At 36.8% G+C, this 25,081-nt stretch overlaps 1 protein-coding gene across 2 annotated transcripts in view; it reads right to left on the bottom strand.

The window, feature by feature from the left end:
* The window catches only part of LOC108670190 (T-box transcription factor TBX20), a 70,075-nt gene extending 60,430 nt beyond the window's left edge, over window positions 1-9,645 (bottom strand). For both annotated transcript variants that reach the window (XM_047880766.1, XM_018157658.2), the window contains exon 1: window positions 8,791-9,645. In XM_047880766.1, coding sequence (XP_047736722.1) covers window positions 8,791-8,932 — 142 coding nt within the window. In that variant the 5' untranslated portion in view covers window positions 8,933-9,645. The remainder of the gene's footprint in view (window positions 1-8,790) is intronic.
* Between the last annotated feature and the right edge of the window lie 15,436 nt (window positions 9,646-25,081).

The raw sequence follows: 25,081 nt of genomic DNA, 5'->3' as shown, positions 1-25,081 counted from the left end.
TGCCCCAACCAATGAGAAGAAAAGGAGCCAAGATAGAGGCGCGTGCAAGCAACGGCTGATTTTTGGTGAATTTTTGAAAAAATTATTCGTTTTTGGGGATTTGTGTCTTCCCCATGGGGAATTTTGGGGATCCGACTTTTGATTCGTCAATCTAAAATCAGGCTCTATTATGGGCCAAAATTTCATCTTCGTAGCAGGGCTGGAAGTACGAAAGTGGGTCTAAAAGTGTCGATTTCACGTAGGTACCAATACGGCAAGGACAAGGACGTAAAGTCAAAATCAAAATCTGAATGCGGATCTGAATCTAAGTGTTTCTTCGAAATTCTTTCGGGGTCCCTGCGCCATTAATAAAATGGCTCGTGTAATCTTTGTAATTTCTCACGCATTGTTGGCTGTCACAACGCGTGCCAGAAAAGCAAGCACGGCAGAGGCGACGAAGCAAGAACTGCAGACGTGAATCTAAATTTTCTCCGCCTTGCCTTGTCAACATTTTCTACCACACACTGAGAGGGAACGGTACTTGACCAGCTTTATATGCCTAGATGACATTGCCGTCTGTAGTATTTTCAAAGTAAGAATGTATTTCCTCTGGTTTTTAGGTGCCTATACCGACCTAAGTTGAAATTTTAGTGTATATGCTTTCAGGTAAAAAAAGCATCCTGCGCGAGTGCTGGATTAATGAAGTAAATTTCTCAAAGCCCTGAAGCCTAAATTATTTTAAATTAAGTATGAAACCTCCAAGTGATTGCGTTTAAAACAATTTCCTTTTAATCGATCCATGCCTGCAACGAGGTGCAGCAGCAAAAGCTCCACAACTTGGGGCTAAAGAAGAACCAACCCATTGAGATCAATACATCGATCTCAAACTGCTGCTACGTGTATGCAGAGATTATATTAATATTTTCTGACAGTTGCTAACACAACCGCCACTTAAAAACCTTGTCACACGACAACAACAACGTAAATTATTGATCTGCAACCCATCAACATGACGAACTCGCGCAACCCCACAAGAATTCCATGCTAACGTTTACTGTTCCCCAGCCTTGCTTGCACCGAGTCGACTGCTCATATATGGAATAGCGGCAGCGTAACTTATGGAACGGGAGCTAATCCACCTCCCGCATCGCCGTGACAGCACAAATTTCACGCCAAGTTATGCTCGCTCTTCCTCCGGCTCCTGCCAACGACCATTCCTGGCGCGCGGCAGCCGCGGGGAATCGCAGCACCAAACCGAATGGGAATTGAGTAATTACGACGATGCAAAAAAATTCTGTTGACTTTGATTATGACAATTCAATGTAAATTATTGTCTACTGCCTGTGGAGCTTGAAATTTAGTAGCAGAGTGCCAAAATTATGGAAAATGAAATTTAGAGAGTAGATGAAGAAAATTTTACTGTCCTGAAGCGTGTCATTTCTGAATTGTATTAATACTTGGAGGAAACTTGGAAAATTCTAAAGTACTTTAATGTCGTAGGAAATAATTGAATCTATCCATCAGCGGAAGTTGTTGCTTTTTTACCCTAATCTCGATTTTCAACTTAATTTGTCGAAAAAAATCGTCTGCGCTTAAAGATTTTTTACACACGAAACAATTCTTCGAATTCGACGATATTAAATGTATGTTTTGATGCGTGATCAAAAATGAAATACGAGCTGTGAATAATTTTAGAATGTCTAAAATACTGCTTTAATAACGACGATCTGTTAACCTCACACACGACTCGCACGTCTCCACGACCCGCTGGCCTCTCATGACCACGATCTGGCGCAGTCACACGAAGCGTGCCGGCTGCGATGTCTGCCGTGAGCTGTCACTCGATGTAGTCAGAGATAATCGCTGAGGCAATCCGTTGAATGTGACCAGGCACATGTTTGTCATGAGCGTGTTTGTCTCTCATTCAAATGAACCCGCAGCTGTCCTTATATCTACAGACGACACGTCAAGCAACATAAGGGTGCCCAAACCGCCTGCTTTGGGGTTCCATGAAGCGCGACAAGCACCTGGACTCTAGTTGACGAGTTATCGCTAACAATCTGATTTTTTAGCTTTGAATTAAAATTATGAAAGCACGCAATCAAGAATAGGTCGTAGAAATGTATTTATTTAGATTTTCAAATATGTTATTTAAAAATGTTTGCGTTAGCGTTGTTCTCACAACTATGAATTGACTTGTGGAATACAAAATTGGAAGATGCTTTGTTCGCCAGTGTAGTGTACTCATGTTGTGCAATGTTTACTCAGCCTGAAAGAAAAATTTCGTTAAAAGGAAAAATACGGAATAGCTGTCAATGCTTATACGAAGATAAGAATCAATTTTAGTAGGCGAAGTTGAGAAGGCCATCAAATTGATAGCAATTGGCCAGAAGCCGAAGTGGACGTGTGCCACTTCTTTACCCAGAAACCAATACAGAGTGGCCCATCACGTTGAAGGAGCCTTGTTTCTAGGAACCAAATTTGGACCTGGTTAGGTTGGGTGATAGGCAGCAGCAGGTAGCCAAGTCGGAGCAGCCCCCTGGTGGGTGGCGCCTGGTTCCGCTAATTTGCTCTCAGACGACGGAATTTGTAAGCACCGCTTCCCCAAAACAGTTTCCATTGTGTGTAATGCCGGGGTGACATCGACCTTTTGTTTCTCTTGATTGTTTTGGAGTGAACAATGAAGAAGTTTTCTCTAGATGAAACGGATATAACATTTTTTGCTTCACTCTATCAATATAAGCAAACTGGCGAAGAATCTAACTGGACGGTATCAATTCTTGAATATAACTTGTTGAGAAGCCAAAGCGAGAAGTCGCATTGATAAAAATTCCGGGTGGAAATATGAAATGCAAACCTCGAACAGACATTTTTTTGACAGATGTCTTTATTATAATTGAAATTCCGGTGAAGTAATTACAGTGAGTAACTACTGTACATAATTGCTTCAAAGTCTTTGTATCGAAATCAGGCGACACATGATTATGTTGTAGAATTAGACTGCCCACATCAGTTGGCGAATTCGATGACATTCTGATGTTAGTGTAAGATTTCTTTGCGTTAAACTTTATTAAATTTAATTTGCAATTCTTGAGGAAAACTTCTTGCTATGTGAGCTATTCCGTGGAGTATCATGGTAGATGGCTATCCATTGACGTATTTCGTACGATCACAAAATTGACATACTATTAGAATAACATATGAGAGCCCATGAGGGACTTTGCTATCTGCAAATCGTTTCAATAATCACTCTTTTTCAACATACTCGGTCTGCATTCTAAAACTGAGAGAAATTGGAAGAACACACGGCACCTATAAAGAGTTTTTTCACCTCAATATTTGCACCCGTTTGTTATGGTAAATTCATACGAACTCATTCCTTGTAAATTTTTGCCCTGCAATTTGCAGTGTTTTATTCATAAGGGTCGTTCGATGATGGAAATTTTGAGGGATGAATGCAGTGCTAAAGCTACCCGCAGATGTGGAGTGGTTAAAACTAACATCGTTTGTCTCTGTGCGATGTCCGTCGCGTCAGCCAGAATTTGGGCACATTAACGACATGCTCCTTAATTTGCATTTTGAACGAATTCAAGGAAAAGAAATGGAAGCACAAGGACGGTTAAGCTAGTTTAAGGAAATGTTAATCAATAAAATGGGGAGTGTTCAAAGACAACTAATATGTGTTCATTGAATAGAGTGATAAAAGACCTGATGAAGTTTGCAAAAAAATTGTTTGTTCATATAATATGTTACTGGCATTTTTGTGCTCGAATCTACTATTCTGCTATAAAAAAAATAATTTCTTAATACTCTCTACATGTGAGATTGAATAGAAATATGTGATTATTTTAATCATTAAAATAGTTTCCATGTTTTTAAGTGTTTTAGTAAAATACTGGCAACTGATTTCCGCAATTGTTTTTCATTTAATTTTGTTTTGTTATTTTATATGAGAAAATTGAATCATGGAAACAATTTTTCAAACAAGTTCCTGCAATGAAAATCAATATAAAGGTTGATATAATTATCTTATTTTAACCCAGAAACACTGAGTATGGACGATGGATATTTGACCGTATACGGATTGCGATTATATTAACCGTAATGTTAATAATAAATTTATCATTTAATAATTATTGATCCGAAGTCAAGGATTTCGCTGCTTTAATGTGTGATATTCGCGATGACAGCGAAAGACGCATTAAATATGATGAGAAATTTTTCTGATCGTGTAGGGAATAAATTTATTGATTTTGCGGTCTAATTTTACAATACACTTGATTTGATGTAAAAGATTGGAAAACGAGCTTAGTCTCAAAGCAAACCCTCAACTGTGACATTGAGTGCTGTATTACTGGTTAATCTCTTCATTCTATTCGATATGATTACGTGCTCCTGTAGGCCTCTCATTATACTATCTGTATATTAAGACGCTGTGCCTTGCTACTGCACGCCTAAGTAATTACAATGGCATGATGCCTATCTCTTGCAGTCCTAATTAATATTGATATTGTACTTCCTTCATAATAGAATGCCTTTGCTACTGCAGGTCTAATTAATACTAACATTACACTTCCTTCAAAGTAGGATGCCTAGCTCCCACGAGCCTAATTAATACTAACATTACACTTCCTTTAAAATAGAATGCCTAACTCCCGCCTGCCGTATTTAATACTAATATTACTCGTCCTTCACATGTTTATAAGGACGTGTAGGATGCCTAGCTCCTGCAGGCGCTGGCGTGCGCCCCGTTGCACAGGCTCGGCCATTTTCAGGTAGCGGCGGCCGGTATCGAGCGCCGCGCGTACTCGGAGCGGCAGCGAATGACACGACGCTGTTCCGCTACCGGTAACACGACGCGCTAGTTCCGGTGATTATGCGCCGGTTTCTTCCTATACCCATCGAATTATTGATTAGTTTATTGGTTTCTGGAATGATTGTCGTGCTGGGATTATTGAGAGCGCAATTTAAATGCAAAGGCATATTAGGTTCGTTTTTAAGAATCGCTGTTGAATTTTATCCACGCAATCAATATCCATAAAAATAACATCCATATTTTAGGGTCTTATTGCACGATTTTTTTACGATGATTCTTTTAATTAATCAAGATTAAATTCAGCAAAATCCTGATCTGAACGATCAAGGGCTTGAATTATTTCAATAAAAGTTATGACTCATATTTTTTGTAAGGACTCTTCCTAGATCGACTGACATCAACAAAAAATATTAATTAATTCTGAAGTGAACTGCAATACACCGAATTTTCAATTTTACTTTATTTATATCGTGTAAAATGTAAAGACAATTTTCACCAAGAATATTACCTGAAAATTAGTAGGTATAAATACAACGCGGTAATCGAAACACAACTAGAAGTTCAATTAATTGCTCGGCCAATTATATTTTGCTGAAATATTAATAGAGTATTTACGAAGTAAGGTCTACGAAATAAGTAAGTGGGATAACTTTCTATCGTGTATAATATCCTGCATGGGTTTGTATAGCGCGCCCTTCTTATTTGAATTCGAATATCAGTTTATATGATTGTCGAATATCAGTGCGATATTATTCTGACAATCATGAATAAACTAGACCACAGTACTAACGCCGAAATATAAATTTGATCATACTTCAAACTTCTACATGAAAATTAGCCATGGATTAATTTTCTATTTTAAAACTAAGAAATAAAACCTATTGTACTTGATTTCTTCATACGTTTTTATAAGTAAATTTATGTAAACTTCGATCCTTGGCATTTGTGTTGTGTGCTTTTTTATTGAAGGATTCTACTGTGAAAACTTCCTTTTACTTTCTCTCTTACTCGCACTACAATAATAATAAACGACATGATGTGATCAGCATATAAAGCTTTAAAACCCATAGGAACAAAATTTCACTCTAGGATCGTAAAGTTTCTAACAAAATGTCAATTCGATCAAATAATTTGTTTGGTAATTTAGGCTTCCATAGCGACAGTGTAACAAATTTGGCTTTCAATAGCGATGCTCTAATTTGAATGGTCCTATGATATCTCAGATCAATCTGCATGCAAGATGAATTCTAAATGAAGTAAAGCGGGCCGATCGACTCTAGTTTCGGAACGAATTGAACCTGCGGCAGCCGTAACCTCGTCGTCGTATAATGTAATCAAGTATTCATGCCAGCTCGTGTAGGCTAACTCTAGATTGCCTACCGATTATTTAAATTTCAGCGAGCGGTTTTGTTTCGCTTGTGGATGCTTTAATTTACGACAAATTATTTCAACCGATTGTTTTTTTTACAAAAAATCGTGCAATAAATAAAATGTTTTACAGCTGTAAAATTTTGGTCGCACAAGTTGTTTTGTCTCACATCTGGATGCTTCAATTTAATAGACTTATTCAGTCAATTTTTTTTACAAAAATCGTACATTAAATACTAGCTTTAAATAGCGTTTTTTTCGCAAGTGGTTTTGTCTCAAAACTAGAAGCTTATAATTTACGACTTACTCTTTCAACCGATGTTCTTTTAAAGAGATAGGTGCAATAAATTGTAGGTTTATAGCTTACTCGTTTTTTGTTGGATTCGCTGAATTCAAAACATAAAATTTGTAGTCGACTACGTTAACTGGCTGAATAGTCTCATGTTATATTCTACTAAAATACACTTGTAGCGTAAATTTTCTCTGTTTAAGGATAAATTTCATGAATAAATGCTTCAATTTCAAACCTGGTCTGAAAATTACATTGGTGCCATTCATAGTGTAGTATATCCTATAATATTTAATTTGGGCATATTGTTGATATCTGCATACTATTAGTAATTGGTATATATCAATGTGTGGTACGTTTACGTGGTTCATTTCCTTTTATCAAATATATTTTTTGTCCTTTCGCATTTCTGCAGAGCTTTTTTGAGTGTGCACTAAAAATCGGATATTGTTTACCTCAACATCCTCACGCAAGTCATTAAATCTCATTGCTTGTGAACTCGAAATTTAAATAAAATTTTAATTAGTTAACGGAAATGGAACTTATACTGTGTCTACAATCCTATAGTGAACACTAACAATGTTTTTTTCGAAGACCTGATAAATTATACGTCCTTTTGAATGCATCGCGAAAAAAGTTTTCTAAGAGAATATAGGATATAAATTATTGAATAGAATTCATGCTTGTATATGTATAAGGCGGCATTCAATCATTCATTCAAATCATTTGCAGCAAAATCCGTTGCAATTTTCCTTCCTTGTCTGGTGAAAAATAATTGTCTATATTATAGAATTTAACGTTTTTAAACATCTCATAAGGATAGCTACAAGTGTTGCGTCAATTAGTGATTGCGTTGATTGATCTTATCGATGCTTTCCTAAGCGGCTATTGGTTTTATCGGCTAAAATATGCAGAATAATTTAATTATTCGCAAGTGTCAACCGAAAAGAGTGGATACATCAGGTGTTGAGCTTCCTTGTTATGAATTTGTTCGTTTCCAATTTAGCTCATGGTTATAAAATGACGTAACGTATTAAGCGCTCCATTTTTCTCTGCTTTCAATTTTTAGATGACGATTAAGAGAAAGCCAATTATCGCGTGCACTTTCTTGCATGTAAATGAATAGCGTTTGACACTGTAGCTGAAGGCAAAGTTCCGTCAAAATATTTTCAAATGTTAAGGTATCGTAAATTTGTGTAATGATATTATTTGTGAATTTTTAACAGTAAATTGATAGCATCTGCTTAATGCAAATTTCGATTTTTCGACGTAACTTTCGAATAAAAACGCTACCGTCTTTCAAATTATGCACTATTTTAAGATTAATAAAAACAAATCATTTCTCTGTAAATAACTAATCACACCATGTATCTTTAAGAATAAAAGATTTTGCCACTTGACCATTTTGTGATTTCGAGCACAAAATTTCATTCCTGACATTGTAGCTAAAAGTTCTGTTAAAACTCAAATAAGTTCTGAATATGCAATTTATTACATTGCTTATAGAAACTGTAATTATCCTTAAGTATCTTCAAATAATCATAATAATATCTACAGACTTTATTCACCAAACCCGCATTATGCTAAATAAAAGATTTCAGGCACAAATGTATTATATTAATCATATGGCAGTGCATTAACATTGTTCAAATATATTATACTTGGCGCAAATAAATTCATAGATTTTAATTCTTCACCGTACGCCTTCCTTAGGTTAGTCTAGAACTTTTCGACTTCATTAATTAATACGCTGTTCGATTTATTCACTAATGTCTAACCTATATGAAACGCGTTTATAACGCTAATATACTAATCCTAGTTTATAATGATATTATATTAAATAGAGAGAATCTAAACCAATGCTCTCGTTTAATTGCTATTGTAACTATCGATCATCGAATGACAGATATTTTCTCTAATTCATGTGATGAATTTAATGCGTTCCAAAATAATTGGTGTTATTCATCACTAAGATAATCGCCCATGAATGATAAATCTTCGGCTTTCCTTGCATGATGACTGAAAGACCTTCATCAACTTCCGGCGTATGTCACAGAACTCAACAATAAAATATTATGTACCGGCTTTTGTGTCGATCAAAAATTATGCTCCATATAATTGAGTAAATAATGGAAACTAAACTTAATTTACATTTTATTGATTACTTATAAAACACAAATTAAATTTGCTTGTCATCTATACCTAAACAGAAAAATGAAATAAAATTGTATATAATTACCTCGTTGTAATACACTGCTTGAGCATATAAATCATGCAACAAGTTTTCTTGTTAATCCACAACATGCAATAGATTAAACTCAAATAGCATAGAACTAACCTATTTGTAAAGGTGGAGACGAAGGATGCCTGATGGCGTTGGCTGCCGCCGAGCCTCGTGACATGATGGCAGCGATGGAGAAGTCGGTGGCCCTTGCTTTACATCCGGACATGGCGTCGTCTAGAGCTCCAGCGAGCATCATATTGCACACACAACCTAACACTTCGTTGATTTCAGTCTTGTTTATCGTGAGTTTAGTTATGACGGAGGCCAGTCTTCGGAATGATAACCGACACACAACCTAACACTTCGTTGATTGCAGTCTTGTTTATCGTGAGTTTAGTTATGACGGAGGCCAGTCTTCGGAATGATAACCGATCGCCAGAACGTGGATCAGCGACAGCTTTGAATTTTCGTGAGATTTGGTAATTTCGCGGGGCAATAAATTGTCAATGCGATCATTTATGCGCTAAATAATGTGTTTATTGACTGATTTGAAGTTAATATCGTGCAGATCGAGGCTATTTTTGCGCCTTTTCTGTGCCGATTATAAACAATACTTGAACTTTATTTTGAACCGACGAATACTTTTTCTGTCATTGTTTTAGTTTGGGCATACATTCTATATTCTCTTTCATCAGTTATTCTCCGCGAATTATTTAATTATCAACGGAAGAGTTTTTGCTTAAACAAGTAACGAAACCTCGTTTTAAATTCTTGTTATTGTGTGTTAAGTAACATATTTTCTGTTCATAGTCTTCATAAAATAAACTCAAACTGCCGGCCGAATAAATTAATAGAGATAGATAACTTAAATCTGGTTTAGCAACTCCGCAGAGTTTTACGTATTAGCCGAGATTAAAATATATATGTATAATGTACTGAAATTTTTTACTTTTAGGTCACGACATTGAGATAATCTGAAGATAACAAAGCCATATGTTATGTTAATTAATTTATATTATTGTGATGTTAATTTTTTGTCATAGATATGCTATATAATTTACTCTATAATATAGAAAACAATAGGAAAATTATTTTCTTGAATAACAAGACCGGTAAAAAAATTATTTACATAATAGTCTTTGTAATAAGTGTTGGTGGGGGATGCAAAATTTCACGAACGCTTGACTTATTTCTTAACAATGCATGTAGTTCATCTATCGCAAATAGTCTTCACAAGAGACTAAGAAACAAAATAAAATTTAGGGATTTATTTATTTTGATGGGAAATCTGCTGATGTATACCACTTTAAAATTAGTTATAAACAGCATCTGCAATATTTAATCATAGGACGAGGAATAATCCACTACTCATCAAAAACTGCTTACAAGGAAAACGACAAAATGTTTTGATTCTAATTTATGTTATAATTTCATCTAACGCTCATGGTGTTGCTCAAGATTTGATGTACTGCTGCAGTAAAAACGTATAATTTTCCAGATGATAGTTCTGAGGAATCGTGAAGTTTGCAGACACCGAATTTTAAATGAAGGTAATAAGGCATGCGATTTATTGAAACATGTGCGCAATTTAAAAGGAACAACTTCGTTTATCTCGAGACAAACCTTCTAAAATAATATGAAATGAAGAAATTAAGTATAAGGATATAACTATAACGCATAGCTACGGAACATAGATTTAACAAGATGTAATAATGATTTAAGTGATCGTTACGACAACCTTCTTGTTGCACATCTGTCCGGACTGCCAGTTCACAATACAACAAAACCATCCAGTTGTCTTATCATCACTCGATCGTGTAGTCATCATATACCCAGTGCCATGTTATCTCTTATCAATAACTTTTTCTACTTCACTTCTTCCTAAAGCAAAGCTTTGATCATCCAGCTAAAGTGTCAGGCTGTGTTCACATCTTCAAAACAAATCCAGAAAATCTGACCCAATATTCTTCATCAAGTCCGCTTGCTAATAAGAGTTCGTTTGTCCGATGTAGCGTTGGAGGGCTGCCAATGGGTTCACATAACCGTGCTCACTCTGCAAAAACCCATTGCGAACTGACCCAAGTCTGTTCCATTTCTGCAGCTCATCCGACAATCCTGAAGGCGGAGCAACCCTGTGCTGGGTCCAACTTACTTTCCTGGGGCCTCAAACTGACCAGATCGGCTAGAAAGGTTATGTGTTCGACTTTGAATGTTGCTCATTTAAACTAATTCTTCAATTTTCGAAGAATTTTATTTTTATTTGCTTTATATTGTAAGAATTTATGATGTTTTGGGCAAGGTGAGAGCTGCATATACACCTGAGCTGCGATGCTGGCTTGCGGACGCCTCGATTGGTCGGCAATACACACAAGTGGGAGGGTTCAGTGGGTCTAAGGAGGGTAAAATAAATAGATGGGCGGGTTGCACTTCTATCCATGGGTGGAGCATACGAGAAAAGTAATCAAATTACTTGTGACAATCTATTACATATTATTTTATTTAAAATCTTTATTATCGGCTCCTCTATAACCTTGTTCAGTTTCTCTGTATAGCAAAAATCCGCATTTGTCACTCGGTCCCAAAGACGGAACTTGATTTGCCATGCGCTCGTGACTGCCTTGCTGTGGAGAGGAGCTATCGTGAAATCACGTCGGCTAATCCATCTATTGTTGAGGTGAAGCCTTTGAAAGAAGGCGTGGGCTGAGACTACCTTCTTTCGGTGGGTGACAGCTCCTCCCCTTGCTGTAGCAAAACCTCTAGGCCTCCCCTCGGATGCACCCTCTCTCTCTCCCTCTTCATCTGCCTCTCCCTTCCTCTGCTTGCCTTTAAAAAGTTTAGGAAAATGTTATAATAAATACGTGGCCAGATGATAGTCTTCACTTCGGCACCTCCGAACGACTCCGCATTTGAGGTCAGTAGAGAGGAATAAAATTGAGGCGCCGCCGAGACGCTTTTTTACATGGGAACTTTTTTCTAGTCTTGGAATAATGATGAATGCATTTCACGTTCCCCGGAAATTAAATGCAGGAGTCTAGCTGTAAAGTAAATAATTATTTTGCGCATATTACGCGTTGTAAAGAAGATCAATGATTGAGAAGTGATAGGAAATCCTGTTTGATTTCCTCTATTTAAAACGACTTTGCATTAAATGACTTCTACCTAGTTGCTCCATGACTAGTTGCTCCATCATTTATTTGTGAAATGTAAACTTTGGTGTGGTAATATAAATAATTTTCATATAGGTGCGGTAATATAAATAATTGAACCACGTGTCCGGAAATTACATTTCAGCATGCAGGTACCTAAACTTGTGCCCAGAATTGCACATAATGTAAGGAAGAGGAAAACTCTCATTATTTTAATATGTTATTGTATGTGACAACCGCTAAATTAAGTGCGCATGACAACAACGTTTTAAAACTGCATTAAAATGTTTTTAATTTTCTTATACTCCATTAAAACAATGTCAATCTTTGACTTTTGTTCTGCCTTCTTCCATAAAAAAATTTTTGTTTAAAGTTTTCTTGCCTACTGAAAATATTCTTATTAACACTGAAAAATGCGTTTCAATTTATTCATGCATAAAGTTAAGTATTGAGCTATTGTTATCATTACCTCATAAAGAATAAATTTTTTTGTCTCGTACAAAACTTGGTACGTTCCTCGTCAATTTTAATTCAAAAGAATGAAGTCAAAGTTGAATAAATCGCCCTGAAAAAATCCTTTTATTTAATTTGAAAGATTATATTTGAACCATTTTCCGTCGCTCAAGATGCGCGATCCTGAAATTTTTTAATTTATTTAGGAACGGCCATTTGGAATATAGGGATGAAATTTACATACAGCACACAACGGAGATCGATGAAATTCGTCGTCAGTGATGTTCTTATATAAGAATTATATATATAAATAAATAAAATAAATCTATAAATACGAGAAAATTTATATCAAACATTACAAATGTGTTTATCTTCCTTAACTTTGAAACGTCTATATACCTACGAGACATTATTACCGACACCACATTCAACATCTATCTCGGCTTTATGAAAACGTATATTGTTCAAAGAAATAACGTTCATCAATTGTGGTTGGAAAATAAATTAGTCGTTCATATCACAGAATTGTTTGATGCAATTGTTAAATTTTACTGATGAGCTTGTTATCTTACAAATTTCTATAATTAAAATAAAATCCTGGTCACTCAACATTCAGAAGAATGAATGGGTTATTTTGTCCGTTGAATTTAACTGATGAGCTTGTTATCTTACAAATTTCTATAATTAAAATAAAATCCTGGTCACTCAACAATCAGAAGAATGAATGGGTTATTTTGTCCAAATGCTGGCGCACTTTCTTGCACACATCACGAGCATGAGCTGAGTAGCACTGTTAAACGTCCTCTTAATTGCTGGGCCAAACTGAGTCAGGATAACCCGGGCCAGGGGATATATATTGCATCACTATTTGGAAAAAATGTCACTCATTTTTCTGAATGTAAGCGTGTTTAAAATTGCATGCACTCTACAATGAGCGAAAATAATTTCACAACCTGTTGTTCTCAACAGCAACACGGAACTGATCCCGAGCAAGCAACTGTTAAACGCGGTACCTTCGTGGTAATGAATTGTTGGAGAGAAGGAAATCGTCAGACTGCGCGTCGATCGTCAATTATTGAAACATTAATTTAATTAATTCCCCCTCATTTAGTTCACGTTTTCCCCTCATTTAGTTCCCCTCACGTTTAGTTATAGTTAGTATTTATTTTCTGATTTTTCTCGTAAATGTAAAGTGTCATATATATGTCCGCACTTTAATTATTATCTGAAGTTATGAAGTTTAAACCTGCTTCACTAGTGAAGCTCGTGAAGCACTACGTACACTGAAAACTTAAGCTCATATAAAGCTGAAGTTTTCTTCACTTGAATGACTTCAACTAAATTTTCAGAGCATTTTATTGTCCTGCGTCGATATTATGTCTGCACATATATGTTTACGGTTAGGTTAGGTTATGTTAGGTTAGGTTAGGTTAGGTTAGGTTACTTAAATTCAACTGCATACGAAATAACTTGTTCGTCTCATCACAAACTAGCTGAATGTTTTCAGGCGCATCTGAAAACTGTTGATGAAATCCACTGTGTATTCAAGGCATTTTTAATCATGATGTGGTCATCTTGTTTGCAGTGAAAGCGATTTTCCGGTTTTGCGACTCGTAAATCACGTCTTAAAACACGTAAAAATTATCGTAATTAATTAAGTAAGTGATTAATTACGATTAATTATATAATTAATTACGATAAATTAATTGATTATTTAATTAATTATCGCAAGTTATTTGTTAAACGAAAAGCCTTATCTATATTTTGACGTACTAATTCACTATCACGTTGGCTGGATAAACTTAATCATTTCTTGCGCATCCCCCTCATTCAGCCGTACGTATATTCATGCCGAGCAGTGCAACGTCCCGGTGTCCAATAGTGATTTTAGAGTTTTAGCCTCCACAACCGGTGTTTCTGACCTACGAATTTTAGAATCATTATATATTTTTTACTAATTGTTTGTACCTGTGTTCTAGGTTTTGAACTGACGATGGAGCTGGACTCCGAAACGTTTTCTCTTATAAGAAATGGTGAAATTTTTGGCTATTTTCTTTGCTTTTAAATTCCTGGTAAATTTGCGACTTAAGCGGCCAAGTGATTTTAATAATAATTTCTCTTGTGATGTGTGCATTAATCCTCCCGTGGCATTAATAACTTAATAATGTTTACCAGCGTTACTAATGTTTGGGTCATCTCATAAGGCAATGTGTGATAATTTTAAACCAAAGATTAAATTTTCGCTCATAGTTTGCTTGTATTACACGTTAATCTATTAATGTTCTGCTCGTTTAGCTTTTGCGTTATGCTGAACTCTCTATAATTATTTACTATTAAAACTAAGATCACGTTAATTGGATCTGCAATGGGATTTTCCCGATTACTTTACCATCATTATTTATAATTATGGATTGCCATCTTTCTTTTTATTAATATCTATTTAGATTATTCATCATATTAGTTAAGATTTATTTCCCGCTTTTGGCAAGTGTGTTATATACACATTTCGCCTCAAAAGCCCATATAGTTGGCAGTCTCTATATCAATTAACCATTAATGAAAGACCTTGCCTATGAGTGGATGTAGACAATACTGTTCCTACGTTCAACATCATCCTATTCCGAGGGACCAATTGTACTTTTATTTAATACTATTTAGAAAAAAATAGTATAGTCTTGAGAATGTATATGGTAACCTGAAGTTTGAAACCCACTTAATTTGCTGAAATTACAATTGATTCAAGCGTATGGTTTAAATATGGCCGAATGTGAACAAGCTGAAAATTTGTAATATACAAGAGCACATCTATACAAATTTCTGCGACCAATAAAGAATATTCTTGGGTGTAAATAGACTAAACATTGCCGAAACATTTGACGGAATTATATATTAATACGTACGAGTCGGTACCTGAAAAATTTACATGGTAAAAAATTGATACGCGCGTACCGTATATTAATTGTTCAATTAAAGCATCATTTGTCGGTTGCCATAAATTTAGCTGTCAAGCCCGCGGTGTATCCTGAGCCAAAAGTCCCCCAGCAGCACGGGCCTGTGGCCAACAACTTGTCTGCGTGTGGAAGTCCCCAGCCAAGCATGAGGCTGTGGCGAGGAAGTCCCCAAGTATGGATCTGCCTTTTGTCCAAAACATAAACTTGAGGCCTGCTATGTTTTGTCCAATTTTTGTGTCGTTGAGCGTCGGGTTTTGCGGAGGCCGCAACCATAACCGCGGTGGCGTGGCCGGAAGATGGTAAAGTCTCTCTTGTGAGTCGACCGCTGTGGGTTCACCGCAGCCGTACCTATATATGTCTTGCCCCACCCGTCCCAAAGCTTCTCATTTCGTGGTATCGTTATTATCACTGGATGAAGATGCTTTCAAAATAAAAGTCACACACGTTTTGACTGATTATGTATTTTGAGATACGTCTTTTTTATCAGGTCGTAATACCGTTATTATCACTGCATGAAGATACATTCAAAATAAAAATCACGTAAGTTTCGACTGATTATATATTTTGGTATGCTTCTTTTTTTGTCAGGTCGTAGAACCGTTATTTTCATTGAGGAAATATGTATTCGAAATGAAAATCATACGAGTTTTGACTGATTACATATTTTGGGTACACGTTTTTTTTCATCAAGTTCTAGTACCGTTAATATCAACGCTAATTTAGGAAAATTTTCAAGTTATGCAAATAATTTCGTTAACACTTTGTATTCGCTTATTATTAACGCTGAAAATAGTTGAAATGAACCGTCCTCTATATAGAGTATAGTGAAATGAATGTTTATCATTATAAAAATTATTTTTAGTTTGAATGATCTTATTGACCTATTCTGACCTTAAAATTAACATTAATTTGTCCTCAGTTACTTGGAATTCACATGTCTGTATCGAGTTAATAGCCTACTCTTGCCCTCGTGAAATTTAAAAATGTTCAAGACTCCATCATATGTTCCCTGATGTCAGGCATACATACGAGCTTGATGCCATTGCTGTTAATAAAAGTTACTTCATTGAAAAAAAATATTTCCATTTTTATTCTCATACATCAATACACAAAGCAAATAGTTTTTTCTCGCCTCATGAATGTTTGTAATGTTTTTTAACCCGCTAAAATTATTTATCTTTCATTTCATCATCATGTTATGATATTTTTTTACTGCAATCCCCCAAGTGAGGTCTGAACGCAAGCGTTCTATTTACGAGCCACCGATAATGTTGTCACTTCCGCAAGCGCAGTTGGGAAGTATAAGCCATCACATAGGCTTTCCCGCTAAATGGTTCTGATGGAGGTTTTCCCGCTAAGTGCTGCTATCGATAGTAATTTTCTCGTAAGAGTATACGGTTCGATGGGACTGTTGCAGGGCAGAACGTATAGGGGATGTATGGGACATTCTCCCCATATACAGTATGTGCTGTCAGTATATAAAGGTTCTTTCTGTGATGAGCTAATGCTGCGTTAACGTTCGGGTTACGCGCTTATAATATGCCGGAATATTTCTTGCATTCCGACATTGTGCTGTGAACAAGCTGCCGGACCATTTGAGTTCTGCAACGTCGATTATTTTTGCATATTTTCCCAATTATAGAACTTAAAGAGTTGTTTTATACTGCCTGATGGAATTCGAACATTATCTACTTCATTGTATCCGAAGTATCTATTTTTTTACAGCTCATGAATTTGTCGTATAAATAATTACTGGAACATGTGAAAAGTTTTCAATTAATGGATGATCTTGTAATTAGGATCTATTTTTAAGCGAGTTGTGGCGACCCCAAGCAATTATTGCCTTGAATAATTTGTGAATAAAGTCGTGAAATTACTATAGTTCATCTTTAATTACTGATCGATATCTCTTACAAAAATCTCAAAGCTGGTTTAATGAGCGATTTATGGTTTACCAGTTAAAGAAAAATGCATGCTGACTAATGTTGAGGACCAATTAAAATTTTTTAATTCAGTAGTTGATCTAATTGTCAATTAATTCTTCTTCGTCTGGAATTCACAACATATTTCATTTTCTTACATTCAACCCTTCAGTTGAATCTATTAGAAAAATGGGCAAAATATAAAACGACGAGCTACGCTTCATCCTTTGCTACATTTCATGTGTGGACAAATTTTCACCCTATATCCCCACGAGGCTGCAGAACAAAGAACGCTTGATGGGTGCCAGATAATTTTTCTAAAGCCTGCCCTCACTCAGTGTAAACAAATGCACTGCTGCTGGAGAGACGATTTTTGTGTGCAGTAAACTGGGACATATGCTGCAGTTTGTCCGAGTTGAATCATCCATATAAGCGCCGTCTACTGATGCTGACTGTACACGTGTTTCTGAAGCTGTTATATGCAGTGTTTTTGTCCGTCCTGTTTATAATTGTGCTTGGAACAAATTGAACGATTAGCGCATAAATATTTTTTAGAACAAATTTATTCAGTTTCTACCCATGTTCTGATTATTACTGGACAAATCGTTTCCTCTACAGATCATAGTAAACGGTAAAAATTTTGCTAATTAAAAAAAAATTAATCACACGCCATGATTGAACCTGAGCTCACTGGTAATTATTAGATGAAAATTGTTTAAAGATTTTTGTGACGCATGACATCCGGCACTCCCAGGTTTCTTTTCCGTCTTAAGTTAACCAAAATTGTTGTGATTTGGGTTTGCATTGTGATAAAATAATATCATCTAATATAATATGTCCTGTTATTAATTCGAGTTTTATGGAATGATTGTTATGACTATTGAATTGCTTGCCGTTATCAGATAAAGTGTGAAAAGCAAAGCTCTCACTTATCTTATGAAGAGGGTATAATTTACAAAAGACTTTTAGAGGATCTTCAGCTCACTCACCGCACGTGCCCCCTGCCAACAAGGCTTCCATTGTGTACAAAATATTAGCGTCGCATGGGAGCACGCCGATGCTCTACTAGAAACAAATTATTTAAGAGTACGGCAAATTTACAAATTATTTAAGAGTACAGCATTTCTCAACCAGAAACAATATTTACGCGAGTACATCGATGCTTCATTTTACAGCACAGAACCGAGTTCGATTATACCACTCTAAATTAAAGGCGTAAATTTGTACGATGCACATGCGCATATCTTTGTGGTGTATACGGAAATGCAATGCTTCACTATGTATACAAAACAAAGCAGATTGCATTGATGATCTTCTTAATTGTAATCTGTAGTCGTGTACTGCAACACAGCCTACGAGGTGCTGTCAGGCAGAGCACAACGATGCTTTACTTGCTACCAAGCTGATATGAGTATGGCAATAATGACTTAGAACAGCAAACAATTTATTATGACTATTACTGTACATTATGCATACGTGCTAGAGACACAATATAGACACGTTCATTTGATATGGCAAGAAACTCTATTCATATTTTATTATTAGTTCCAGTCTCTATATAAGAAACAATTAATATAGTCGCTCCCGCACATGATATACAGAACACACTTGCCGAGCCGAGCTGTGTGGACGTGGCTGCTGCACTGGAGGTGTCAGTAATCGCCAAGTCTCGTGTCAAAATAGATGGGTGGCCCATAAATTTACATGCCTGCTCAGTAATTTAAAACAATAATCTCCAAGAGATAATCATTGGAGGAGACCCTGGTGTAATGCGGCGGAAGTTAGCGTACGTTACGTCTGATATATGAGACGATCTTCGTACGGAGCGATGAACGCCTCTAGTGATGGATTTAATATTCTGCAACTGCGGTGTTGAAGTAGAATGAGTTGAAGTAACATGATGTGAAAGACGGTATATTCGAAATATATTCTTTGGTATTTGGGCTGCAGTAAAAAATTTGATATATATTCTTATAGGTATACGGGCTGCAGTAAAAATTTGAAAAACGCTCACTGGTAATTATAATAATAATTTGAATTGCAATTGTAAGTGTTTCAACTATTGAACGCGATCGCGTCATCTAATACAATATGTTTCTTTCCACCACTCGGGATTGGTCAAGAAAATCAACAAAAATGTATTAAATTATATACATAGTCAGCAATTGAATTTTCATGCTTGTCTATGTTATTTTCTAGGAAAATCTCTTACCGTGCTTGGACCGAGCTTCCCTCCAGTGGTATTGAAACTTTCAGGAATATTCCTGAATTTATTGTCTTCCATCGAATAAACTATTCACAAATAAATACGGTCATTTTACGTTTGTTTAACACCAAGAATTCCCTTGCGCGTTTATTTTTGGCATTATTTAAACTGTTCTTCGTGCCTGGTAGATTCTACGCGTATTGAGATTATTTAATATTATTTTTCTCCAGAATTCTGCAAAGGAGCTCGATACGCGATCCATCATTCATTTCATTTTAATCGAGCAAACTGCCCACCGTAAAGTTATTTCGTGTTGTTTTCACCCACCCGAGAACAGTAGCGTGTCGATTACGTGAACGGCGACCGCGAACACATCAGTCATCAGGCTTCGATTCTCAGTGTAATCCCCACGCAAATGCTGAGCAAAACTGCCCGAATTTGTCAAAGGGAGAAATGACAACTCTTCCAGCGTGACTAATTCTCATGGTAAAGTTGACCGCAAACCTGCAAGATGATGGATCTCTCGCCAAGACGTACGAGAATCTTTGCAGAAATAATTATTGATCGGACCTCCATATACCCTTTGCATCGAACCTTCCGATTTTATTCATTTCCTTGCATCCGTCAAGAGGCTGTTTGATAACTAATTACAAAATCGTTTGGCAAGGCCTAAAAAATATATTGATGAATAGTTCCGTCCGTATAATGTTCATGGTTCGTGAGGGTAGCTATAATTTATACGTAGATTTACGGTGCAATACGTGATTAATATACACAAGTCGAAGGCTTTAAAGAAACCTCTTATAATTTGTTGGTTTCGATAATGGCGGGGGAAGTGTTTTCTTTTCAGTTCCTTGCACTAACTGTAAGTAAAATTTCTCTTTAGTTTTCAAAAGGAAATTGCTTCAAATAATAACAACTATCACTGTAATCCCCTATTATGATGAACGATTTACTGGGTCACGTGAACTGTCTCGGCTTTCAATTCGTGCAACAATAGCTCATCCAAATTAATTAACACGAATTCTAGTACGCAGATGTTTGTTTTCTTCCTTAAATGACAATATTCAATTACCGCTGACAAGGTTAGCTCGTCAATGAGCTCATAGGAAGCAAATTAAACTCGTTGGATTGTTGGCTCGCGCACTGTCGCATTCGAGAACATTTCAGCAAGGCAGCAAATTGAAACGCGCGGCTCTATAATCAAGCCCAATGAGGGCCCTTGATGGCACCGAGTCGCTGGCAACTATCAAAACAAGCGTCGGTATTTGCGCCACGATGTTGTCCAATAAATGATTTCCTCCCCGTGTAGTCATAAAGTCCGTGAGACAAAGCACGCACTTCTATATTCATGGTCCGTAGGACGGAAAAAAATCGTTTACAAAATAATGACACTTGATTAAAAAAGGCAGTAAAATAATGATTATATCCATTCAACGAGGCCGGGAATGTACGAGTGAAGCGTAGCGCGCAAAAAAATGTCGCAAAACACTCGTTGTGTCGTGAATAAATCATCGAAAAGTGAGTGAGCGGAACGGCATGACGCGATTCAGGCCGTCGCTACAACATCAACCAATCACAAGGCTTCCTGTTCATAAATCTTTATACCAACAAGCTTCCTATGTCGCCCGCTACTCTCTTCACTTAGACACCTCTCTGTCACCCCAACCTCTAATGACACAGCCATAATGGCCGTCATTGCAACATATATTCCGCAAATAGCGTACACTTCAGTCTAAACCCAAGGGATTCTTCTCTCCAAACTAGAACAGCGACGCATAGAACAAATTTTCCACTAATTTGTAAGAAGATCATCACATGTGGGGAACATAATTTCACTTTAGTATGACGATCCATTTACGACTTGGGTGGTAGTGTTTTTAATGTAGGTTGCTGTCATCTTTTGTCACCGTTGGCCCATACATCAGAGGGATAATAAGCGCTGTGGGGACCATATCGTCATGGTCCCGGTTCCTGTATTTCCAACGAACTCTATAATCGAGCCTAACATGGCTTCCTCTCACGAAACTATAAACAACAGCATTAGCAACTTGCCTCCATTGGGTTAGGTAGGCTCCCTTGTTTTTTATTTGCTATTGCTGTACCTGGCATAGGCCGTACGACCAAACAAACAAGCTATAGGAGGCGTAAGCCTGATGCATGCAGTCTTGCTACGTATACTTCCAGCGTGTGCTCATTATAGGGTGAACGCGAAATGGACCAAGACAAGAACGGCGCACAGAGGCGTGTTACTGAGACGTAAACGTGCACTGCTTGGCAATGGGGCTTAAGAACACACGCGCCTCGGCACGACATGGGGACAAACATGCCTCAATATTGTCCTTCTTGCTTATAAATCTATCAACGATAATAGCCTTTGTTAGGTTTTCGCGTGACGCTGTTATTGGTGAGCCAACATTAGATTATTTTAGTGATGAATTAATTTATGGTGAAATTGGTGGATGAAGGATTTGCGTGTAAGATGAATTCATTAATAATATTGGTAGATATGCTCTGGAAATTTATTCATTATTTACTATTCATGCGCAGTAAAACAGCAATAAGTGACAGCAAATTTCCTTTTCATCATATTATTGTGTTACAACTACAACAAATGTGTTATAAATTCCTCCATTTTAGAAAACTATAAGTCTCAAATTTTTCTCGCCCGACATTTTACATGGAAAAGTTCTATAAATTAAGATGGTTGCGTACTAGTATTTGGTAGTTTAATTTAAAATGCCAATTTAACGAACTGAGTACCTAAAATCAAGGCCGCTTACATTATGTTTTTTTAGTAATTATATTTTTCTGAATGAATGGAGGACAAAATATTTTCATTCTGACAATTTGTTGGATGTATGGAAGTCGTAATTAATTTTTTATCTTCTTCGTGATCTCGATCACTCGCAAATTACTTTAAACATCCCGCCGCAACGGCTTCAATGAAAGACCAGGCTTGAAACAGCCTCGACGGTAATACGTCTAGGCAAGTAACCCATGCAATTGGTAGCTAGACTGTTACCGCATTCCAGTTACACGTCGCTCCAATTGCGGTCTGTTGCTCCATCCATCTTCCGATATGGCGAGCTGGAGTACGTTTTTGACACCCTTTCTTGGCCAGTTCCTGTTCATCTGCAATTTAATTCAATTTCGAGCGGCAATTGCCATGTCAGCTTCTTGCCTGACACATCAACACTGAGCAATTTTGTGCCAATTTCAGTGTAATTTAAATGCAAGCAATCTATAGATCCTTGCTGGGTCTGCCTGCTAAACTTGAACCTACGGATTTGTGATCAATCAAACAGTTTTTATTACTGATGAAATTAGGACTTTCGAGAATTTATTCATTATGCTCAGCTTGGTTGCTCATAAATATTTTTGTTAGTTGACTAGATCATATATATCTTTTTAATTTTTTACGTGCATATTTTTTTCGAACTTTTCGCTAAGTTGTCATTTGGTACTAAATAAAACCCTTTTTATCAACTGATTTTCAAAATATAATTTGGCTTACGTGAATAAATGCAATTTGTAACGACTGAAATTCCTGAAACAAATAATCATTAAAAATGTTCATCGCACTTATGAACTAAAATCTAATATCGTGCCATAAAAAATAGTAATTCCTGAACCAACAACTGTTCTTTTGTTTGCCACAATTGAACTCTGCATCCAGCATGTCTTATAGAAGCGTGAACGCACCTGTTCTTTGTTTGGCCACGCGAGGGCAAACACCGGATAAGTTACTGTCCTCCACCTACGGCCAAAAACACACAAAACTCTCATTGAAAAGCACACTTAACCCTCATGGGAGCCCTTGAGACTCACACCACAAAGGCGGCCGCGGGCGTCACAAGGTATAGAGTTACCCAGACGCGCGCTTGATGGTTGAGGGTACTGAGGGTATTGTGTGGTGAGGGTACTGAGGGTATTGTGTGGTGAGGGTACTGAGGGTATTGTGTGGTGATGGTACTGAGGGTATTGTGTGGTGAGGGTACTGAGGGTATTGTGTGGTGAGGGTACTGAGGGTATTGTGTGGTGAGGGTACTGAGGGTATTGTGTGGTGAGGGTAGTGAGGGCATTGTGTGGTGAGGGTACTGAGGGTATTATGGGATGAGGGTAATGAAGGCATTATGTGGTGTTTTTACTGCTGGAAAATTGGCATGTACATATGCTTATGGCAACAAATGGTATTTGGATCGTCATGTAATCCTTGATATTGAAATAAATGCCGGATTTATTTTAAATTTTGTATAATTAAAAAATTACAAAGCTAAAAAATTAATTTTCAATTTCTCCGTAGAATGATTGTGGCTAAGCGTGACTGCTTCTCATTTCAGTTGCCAGCAAATGCAAATTTACATTCAAATTTGGCGACAGCCAAATTCTAAATAATTAAATTAACGCTTAGTATCCTGATTTAGTTAATTAAGAGTTGCAATAACAAATTGCAAGCAAGTTCATCACCTTTATATGTTCCCGCAGGAAATTTCTTTTTCTCAAGATTTTAATTTTTTTTACCAATTATTTGAACGAAGTGAGAATTCAAAAAGTCAAGGAACCAATTATTTTCTAAATGGTGGTAAAGATTTATGAAGCTTTACTCACAGCCCTTTCCTTGATCTTGATCCCGAAATTGCATTTACCAAAGTGAATAAATCCTACCGAAAAAGAGGTCATCCTCCAACGAGCAATAGCTGACCCGTTAATTAAGTGGCCTGGACTCGTGAGCTCGTGGATGCCATTGTTTGTAAGTGGGTCATTGTCTTCAAGTGGGTCATTGTCTTCGCCCAGGATTGATGAGATTAAAGAAGCCAAATATTATTAGATAATGGCGCTACTTGTACACGGTAATGAAGGGCTTAGGAATGATCTCGCCCAGACGTCGTGATCGCTTTCCGTGATGCTTCTGATATTGCCGAGCCTTGTCGCTACAAACATTCGTCGCTTGATTCCAGCCGCCGTAAGCCAACTAAATACATGTCAGGGGGTTTGGTGTTGTATTTGTGAAGTTGTTGCCTCTTAAGAATCTTTGTAAGTATATTTGTTTGGATGTTCGCATCGATGCAGTCGAATCACATCGGGTTGAATTATTTACGTTTAGTATGAAAGTTTCTAAACTTTTTTATTCGTGCAGACAATCGAAAAGTTGTCAGTTTTTTTTAACCCCGAAAAACGAAAACAGTGAAATCAGCCCCCACTGTTTGTGTTGATAACGTCTGCAATATGAGTGGTCTTAAGTGCAATTTTTTGCCAGCCAATAGGTTTGCTTGTCACGATGTTTGGCGACTCGGTAGCGAAATCTAGTTCATCATAGAGAGTATTCCTGCACGGGCGCTGGGTCAACAGACGTAACTCACGCACGATGTACGTACACTTATTTCATTTGGAGTTCATAAATAGAGTGACCGTCTTCACAAAGAAATTGGGACCCTTGTTGTTATCGCAAAGTTGCGCGAAAGTTCGGTCACGATCTAGCTTATTAAAAGTCTTGTCGGATTATTGTTGATTTCAAATTTTAATGCGAAACATGATTAATTTTTATATACTGGTACATATCCAGCATGACTTTGGTTTCAAAGACTATAGAAATTTACGAGAAAAATTGCATGAAATAGAAAAACGCAGACAACATGTTTGTATTATGCACCTTCTTGCCCATGACTTTATGCTTCGATAAGTGAAAAATTAAATCGAATAGGGAAATACGGTGGCAAGAAATAA

The sequence above is a fragment of the Hyalella azteca genome, unplaced genomic scaffold (genome assembly GCF_000764305.2).
Source record: "Hyalella azteca isolate HAZT.00-mixed unplaced genomic scaffold, Hazt_2.0.2 contig6160, whole genome shotgun sequence".
NCBI lineage: Eukaryota > Metazoa > Arthropoda > Malacostraca > Amphipoda > Hyalellidae > Hyalella > Hyalella azteca.
The sequence above is the reverse complement of the archived record's forward strand: the minus strand, read 5'-3'. Positions and strand labels throughout refer to the sequence as shown.